Genomic DNA, 8261 nt, shown 5'->3' with positions numbered 1-8261 from the left:
GTCACCCAACCGTTCCACCACTTGCGCTGACAATAGTATGGGTGTCAGACCGTACGGGCCAGCCTTATCCATTTTAGGGTGTTACTAGAAAGGCTTTTTAGCATTGTACTAAGGCCCATTGATTGTGGCCTATAAATAGTAGAATGCACACTAATTCTTCATCTCCCACTTTAATATATGCGGATCGTACCCAATTTGATTAAAAGCATCAATATGATCTTGTAAAGTTATATCTGTCTTCATCTTGAAGGTGTGCAAACGCTGTCTTTATAACATTCTAGTTGTTACAGATTTTTTTTGGGGGTACAAATTTCCAAGTTTCTTCCACAAATTTGTCGTTTCTTTGGTATTGACTTCACCTAACATATTTTTCGATAAAGATGGAGTCACACTTGACGGATTTGCCTCCCTCTTCTTCTCGGACTCTTTTGTATCATCAGGATACGAATTGTCCAAGACATAGAATGATCCTTCTCTTTGTGACCATGTAGTGATCTTGATCATGGATGCCATAGCTCCTGGCCTTCTAGATCTCAGGATCCGAAGGCTTTGAATACCAAATGTTAGCAGAAAAACAATAAAAAAATACAATAATTAATATGGTTCGGATTGATGTGATCCTACGTCCACAGAGAATGATCGACACTTTATTATCAAGGAAAAAGAAGTTACAAGATGGAACACCTCTTCAAAACTAGGTTAGAAACTTTTGATAAGCGGTAGAAAAAGTCTAGGACAAAATAACCCTTCGTCCCTTCCTATTTACGCGGGGGCTGTGACATTCGGTGCTATGGAGGTACTTCGTAGTGGAAAGGCACCAACTACTGAGATATGATTTCAGTGCTTTGCGAGTGCAAAACAGTGACTTCTGCAGTTTATTTTGGGTGCGTTCTGAGTGCTAATCCGTTTCGGTGTTTTCCAAAAATTTCTTCTCAACTTCACATGGCGGTAATTATTTGCTTCTTGATTTTGTATCTTGCCTCGGGCAATATATAATAACACCATAAATCTAAATCCAAGTTAACTATAAATAAAGCAAGACAGAAACCGAGTACTCTTTTAACAGATCAACAAAAGAATAACGAAAAAAGGATAGTACACACATTTGTACATTGAACAAGGGAAGTAACGTGTCATAAAATTGCATAAACCTCAATTATTTCACCGAGTATCTGGTGCTTTTCACCTGTACAAGTACCGAATAATTCTACTCAGATGAAAGTAACGTATTAAATATACTCCAACTCCTTAAGATTTTCTTCAGAAGCATCAATCGTTGGAAGTTTTATCCTAAGTTGTTCTACATTGCCATGATAGTTTCCAGAAGTGAAAACAACGTAATTGTCATCTTGGTAACTAGCCAAACTATAAAGTAGTTGTCCTGCTCCAAAGCCACCAAGAAGTTGATATGATCTTTCAGATTGATCCATAGTTACACAAATATCATCACCACAAGCAGCAAGTTCTAGCTGTGTTCTATATATGAAATCCAAAACTTCTGAAATTTCTTTTTCAAACTCATAAAATGGTCCATTTTCAAAGTTAAATTTTCTAAGCTTGCATAGCCCTTCTCCCAATTCCATCATTGCTCCTTTGTGATTTTGGTTGAAGAGGTGATGGAATCCTACTGCACATTGAAGAATTCCATGAAGTAGAGTTCGATTCGGTTCTTGGGATCGGTTCCAAAGAGCTTCAAGAACGTCGTGACATCTGCCAGAGGTGACAACACAAACTCATTTTTCAGTAACCTGTTTAATCTGTCTTAAGTTTAAACGGATTGTATTAAGGTTATTTGCATAAACTACAGTTTTCTGAAGACATTATTTAAATTCTGTTCCCATTAGTCTAGTTGACCAAATTTGTCTGCAATAAAAGATAAATTAATCCTATTACTTTTGAAGGCAAAATTTAGTCCACTGAACTAATGGGAACATATATAGTTTAATGAGTGACCTCAAAAGGGTCAACACAGGACTAAATAGCGTAACCTAACAGGTCATAATGCGATTCAAGTCCAGGCATATATTTCAAATTTGAAAATTGGGAATTGTGTAAGTTTAAAAGAAACTAAGCTAATAATTTACGAAAAATAGATTAACTTTCGCAATTTTTTCAAAAGCAAAAATAGAAATGGGAGAATGGAGACTGAACTAATTTTGACCTAAGCAAACTTTGAACACGTTATGTAACGAATTGTTTATTAATTTGACCCATCCATTTGTTACCTTTACCTGTAATAATCTCTGCTATTAAAAAGTGCCACAGCTTCTTGGAAACTATAATTTTCTGAGTTTAGTTCGTCTTCATCTTCGTCTTCCACAAAACTTCTTCGAGAAAAAAGACGGTAATTATACGATGTGGTGTTGGTCTCCTTGAATTGATGATAATATTGGTTATGGAAATCAACTTTTGAGTGTGGAAAATTAGAGAGTGAAGATAAGTTAGTGATTTTATTGAAGGATATTAGAGTGTGCTTGAATTTTGGGAGGTTGATGGAAATGTTAGCCATAGAAGGCGGCCTTGTTCCATCTTTTTCTTTGTTTCTCTATTTTATTGTGATAGTTTATTGTGGTTGACGTTTTCTTTCATTCCAAAAACCAGTACAGCCATATATTTCCAGATATTTCATTTAACAAAAATCTTCCAAGATTTCCCTTTAAATTTTCCTCTCTGTTTTGAGTCTTTTTATCAATAACCAAAAATTACTCTTGCTCCGACAAGATTAATGTAATTGCTTCTACACCGACTGGCAAAGATTAAAGGAAAAAACACTACTAAAAAAAAGGTGAATTTTTGATGGACGTTTCGTAAGAAATTGGCTAGTCGTTAAGGGATTTGCTAGGAAAAATCCATCAAAAACTTTTTCGAAGAGCTGATTTCTGACAAATTCAGTCGGAAATTTGTTTTTTTCTGAGAAGTTAAGACTAGCGGGGAAACCATGCATCAATAACCTAAAATGAATCTTTAAATTTTTGCATATAGATAAAAAAATCAGTGTGTGTGTGTAAACTATTGAATTCCTTAATTAAATATAGTATAAAGTATTTTGTTTTGAATTTCCTTAATAAATTTTCACATCCAGCACTTGAGGGCTATTATATTTTAGAAGCATAATAAATTATTAATGTGTTGGTATTTGACTTAGCACGAAATTTAAAAAAAAAATGATTTTTGAAATCTGTAATCTAAACATACCATAATACTTATGTGGCTATAAAAAGTCATTAAGCATTAATTTAAAAAGGTTTAAGTTAAAATTTTCACCAAATATAAAAATAACGGAAAAGGCTCAAATATGCCATCGAACTATCAGAAAAGGCTCATTCATGCCACTCGTTAATAGTTGGGCTCAAAAATGCCACCGCCGTTACCATTTTGGGTCATATATGCCATTATCACTAACAGAACTCTACTACTACCAGATTTTGCCACGTGGCATTATCTAAACCCTTCATTTTACGAGTGACATATATGAGCCATTTTGTAGTTCAATGGCATATTTGAGCCTTTTCCCAATTCCTATATAAACCTCAATCTTTTCTAATTTTATGTAACAAACTTATAAGGAAAAATTTTGTCCCTTATATTAATAACATTATTATTTAAATAGAAAAATTATGCTCTCTTATTTAATTAAATTGAATGGCTATAAAATTAGTGCAATAATCTTATATCATAGAAAGAAAGTTCTCCAAGTTTTACAACTTATCAAGTAAAAAGTTGATAAATAAAATATTCATGTAAAATTGGACAATCATTTTACTCTTCCAAGTGAACACACCTGTAAAATTAAATTTGTGTAACACTAATTAATAGGTATAAATTCTTTTATTACTAACCATCATTATACTCTTTAATGTAACATTAAATTCAAGAAATTCTTATGGCGATACTTAACAATTACATATCAAGTTTAAATAATCTAAATTTAGAAGAGATGAAGAGATTATTATCATAACCTTGTCATTTAATTTATTTTTAATAAGCTTATCACAAAAGAAAGAAGAACCGAACACCTTAAGTAGTTGGAGGCAGGCAAAGTCAAAAATCGCAATAAGACATCTAACAACTTATGTGGACAGAATTTTGTCATATAATTAGTTTTTTTATACCTTAAAATAGGATTACATTATATTTATATAATTCTATAAAAGTATGTTTATTAGCAAGGTATACACGTGTAACACACGTGCCCAGAAACTAGTTCAATTAAATAATAGAACACAGTTTTTCTATTTAATTAATAATATTATTAATATAAGGGACAAACTTGTCCTTATAAGCTTGTTACATAAAATTAAAAAAGATTGAGGTTTATATAGGAATTGGGAAAAGGCTCAAATATGTCACTGAACTACAAAATGGCTCATATATGCCACTCGTAAAATGAAGGGTTTAGATAATGCCACGTGGCAAAATCTGGTAGTAGTAGAGTTCTGTTAGTGATAATGGCATATATGACCCAAAATGGTAACGGCGGTGGCATTTTTGAGCCCAACTATTAACGAGTGGCATGAATGAGCCTTTTCTAATAGTTCGATGACATATTTGAGCCTTTTCCGTAAAAATAATATCGTTCTTTTTAACAAACTAAAAGAAAAAACCCATAAAATGTAAAGTAATATATGCACTTGGTCACGGTACTGCATGAATTGTGTATTTATATGCAGGCCAAATGCTAGAATAGGGCTCTCCATGACTCTCCATGACTCCATCTATTCCAACTTGTCATTCTTTCTGTCTTTCACTCTATTTCATTATCTAATTATTATATACTCCCCCCGTTTCAATTTATGTGAACCCATTTGACTGGCCACGACATTTAAGAAATAGTGAAGACTTTTGAAACTTGTGGTTCAAAATAAGTCTTGAATATTTGTGTGGCTGTAAATCATTTCATAAAGTGAATTTGTTTCCAAATTAAGAAAGAGGTCATTCATTTTGACATGGACTAAAAAGGAAATAGGTTCACATAAATTGAAACAGAGGGAGTATTTAGTTTACGTATACTGACTATTTAAATGTGTCTTTTAACATAATGTAATAGGCAAGTTATTTTGTTTTTAAGGTTACATATCTGACTTTTAATAACTGGTCATTGCAGTAAACTTTTAAGTAACTAATTAATTTTACAATATTATACTAGTATATAAAGTTACACAGGTTGATTATTCGTTTCTCCTTGGGGTGTCAGTCCAAACGACATGGCTATATATATCTTTGTGGATCATGGGCTGTTATATTTAATATTTTTCCTTTATTACCTCCTTCTTGGAGAATAATAGGTTTTTCTATAGACATTCTTTTCCCTAATGGTTTTATATTGTCTATAGGTTCTCCTGCTGTTCTAAAAACTCTTCTTCTAGGTACATTTCATGTGCTCGTGTCTACTGTGTATTGTTCTCCTGTTGTTCTTTGAAATGGACTAGAACTAGATGCACTAGATTCCATTAATTCTTTTTGGCTTATTATTGAGTCTAATTCTATTTCTTCATCACTATCTTGTATATCTTCTAATATTTTATCGAAAGCGTCTGATTTCTTTTGGTGTATATGTTCTATTCTATATCCCCAATGATCAGTTCTAGCTTCACATAATTTAAAGTGACTTATAGTTTCTTCTATTGTTAGATCTCCTAACTTACATCCTTTACATCTAAAATTTATATTTTTATTTTCTCTATGAAGTCTTTTTGCTTCTTCTATAGCTATGTCTACTTCAAATTCTTCTTGTATTAACTCTATGTTCATAAGGGTTGACTCAGTAGTTTCATTTTCATCTAGAGTACTTTCTTCTTCTATGTCTCTTTGTTATGTATAATTATAATTGGTAAATCTTATAGATGTCTCTCCTCTAGAATTAGTGTACATTAGGTGTGACTCTGGCCGTAGAATCTTTTTTCTACTAAAGTCTTCTAATTTCCATTCTAACCCTGCGTATTCTTCAGGTTTTATTTTTATAGGTTTAATTAAATTTATTCCTCTATTTCCCATTAATTCTACGACATCTTCTACTTTAATTTTAAACTTAGTATTACTATTATTCATCATTTTTCCTAAAAATCCTATGCACATTAATAAATTATTACCATTACACATTTCTTCGTATCCTTTAGTCTGTATTCCTATTTTTATATGTTTTCCAAATTCTGCTAAATTCGTTATAAAGTCTGGACTAATATAAAAAATTCCTCCATTATTTGTCATATCTACCTCTGTTATTCCGATTATTGACTTTTTCATGTCTGACTATCTATCATCGTAAATTACTATTAAGACTTTAGTTCCTAATTTTTTTCTAGTTAATCCTTTTAATCCTATTACTATTAATCCCATATGCATTAGTGTCCTTCCAGTATTTTTTATTTGTCTTAAAGCTTCTAGATTTATTAAATTTATAGTAGGAACTTTAGTTCCTATGGCTGACAACTGCTCTTCTCTATAATGTCTATATAATTGTGTTGTTCTTGAAAACTGTCCTATGTTGTATAAAGTCTTTGGATTTAATAGTTTTAATTGATTTTGTTGGAAAATCTGTATGTCTCGGTCTACATCTATTACCTCACTTAATTGTTGGTTGTTTTCCTCTGGTGTTCTTCTACTTAAAATTCTTGATAAGAAATTATTACCTACTCTATTATCTGAAAAACTTACTCTTGATCTTTCTTGCCTTTCTGATCCTCCTTAATATATATATATATATATATATATATATATATATATATATATATATATATATATATGTGTGGGTAATTTCACAAACAACCACTTAATTTTTATTTATTACATTGGAAATTACTAAATTATTCGTATAACTTAAATTTCACCTAATATTGCTTAAATATTACTGAAAGTCACTAAACTATTTTTTGTAATAAAAAATATTCAATTATACCTAAGTTCCACAGAATGTCACTAAATATTTTTGTGGAAACGAATTGTATTTCAACTTTACCCACGTATAATATAAAATGTCTGTTTTATTTCTTCTAATGACTTTCTGTGTTGCTTAAATACAGTTGAGTAATTATTTTTTATTACAAAAAGAATATAGTCTTCCTTTCGTGATATTTAGATAAATTAGGGTGTCTCTTTTTATATAATATATAATTTAATGATTTTTATACAATAAAAAATGAGAATTGAGTAGCCATCCATAAAAATAATATGACATTGTGCTTCAAACACGAATAATTGTCGGTATAGTCAAAATAGATACTTCTCCGGTCCCAAAGTAGTTGTCACATTTTGCTTCTCCAGGTACAATTTTAGAGTTAAACTAAATTATATTGAACTAAATTATATTAGTTCAATATTTTAAAATTAAAAGTTAGATATTTTAAAATTATTCGAAAATTACTACAAGTTGTAATTTTTTTTCATATTAATATGGTTAAACATATATCCTAAAATATTGATTAGAATTTATTTAATATAACTCTCGAGAAGCGAAAAGTGAGCAGCATTCTAAGATAGACCGAGTATATGATATTTAACGTCACCTATTAACAACGAATATAAATGCCACCATGAACCACGTCGTTTAACAACTTGTTATTTTTGTTTTCAATTATATCATTGATAACTGAACCAAAGGTAAGCAAGATAAGGAAATAGAGTATGAGCTTCTACCTACTTTTTAGAAAGACACTCTTTCGTGTACATGTCTAAAAGAGACTAGTCAAATGAATTCACTTTAATATGTGCCTTATAAAAATGTGGTAATGTATATATCAAACCAAAAAATAAGATCCAAAGGGCCCAGCATGCATAATCTCATCATATTTAAGCCAAAATTTACCCCTTGCGCCTTAAGACAATTATCCATAACATGCCATAGTCATAGGCGAATTTAGAATTTACAATTCAAATTTTAACTTTCTTAGCATTAAACTCATTGCATTTTTATATTACGAGCAGATATACAATTCATTGCAATTTTGATGGAATTTTTGTACATAAATTTATAATTCACGTCGAAAATAGTACTAATTTGGACTACTAAATTTCCGTCTGTCCTGGATGAGAAAATGAAAGTAAGTACATAGTCAAACTGAACTGTAAATTTTAAGGTGAGTGATAAGCAATGTGTACTCCAATCAAACCTATCATCACTCTTCTCCAGCGGCGGAGTCAGGATTTTCATTAACGGGGTTCAAATATGAAAAAGTAAATACACGAAGAAGTCAAAGGGGATTCAACATCTACTATATAATAAAATATAATTTTAATTATATATACACAGTGTAATTTTCCGTCGA

At 30.9% G+C, this 8261-nt stretch overlaps 1 protein-coding gene across 1 annotated transcript; it reads right to left on the bottom strand.

Annotated features, from left to right (window-relative positions):
- Positions 1-1073: 1073 nt before the first annotated feature.
- Positions 1074-2570, bottom strand: LOC132617298 (uncharacterized). The gene is made up of 2 exons (XM_060332272.1): positions 2232-2570; positions 1074-1710 (listed from the first exon to the last, which is right to left on the bottom strand). Exons 1-2 carry the CDS (start codon positions 2507-2509, stop codon positions 1230-1232), a joined length of 759 nt encoding a protein of 252 aa, XP_060188255.1. The 5' UTR covers positions 2510-2570; the 3' UTR covers positions 1074-1229.
- Positions 2571-8261: the final 5691 nt, after the last annotated feature.

Source organism: Lycium barbarum, chromosome 11 (assembly GCF_019175385.1).
Source record: "Lycium barbarum isolate Lr01 chromosome 11, ASM1917538v2, whole genome shotgun sequence".
NCBI lineage: Eukaryota > Viridiplantae > Streptophyta > Magnoliopsida > Solanales > Solanaceae > Lycium > Lycium barbarum.
Note: the sequence above shows the minus strand (reverse complement) of the source record. Positions and strands in the feature narration are given on the sequence as shown.

Excerpts from the sequence above, each read along its gene's own strand:
- LOC132617298 (XM_060332272.1), bottom strand. The coding sequence starts at position 2,509 with ATGGCTAACATTTCCATCAACCTCCCAAAATTCAAGCACACTCTAATA. Across the intron at positions 1,711-2,231 it reads AATAGCAGAGATTATTACAG|ATGTCACGACGTTCTTGAAG; the intron begins GTAAAGGTAACA and ends CACCTCTGGCAG.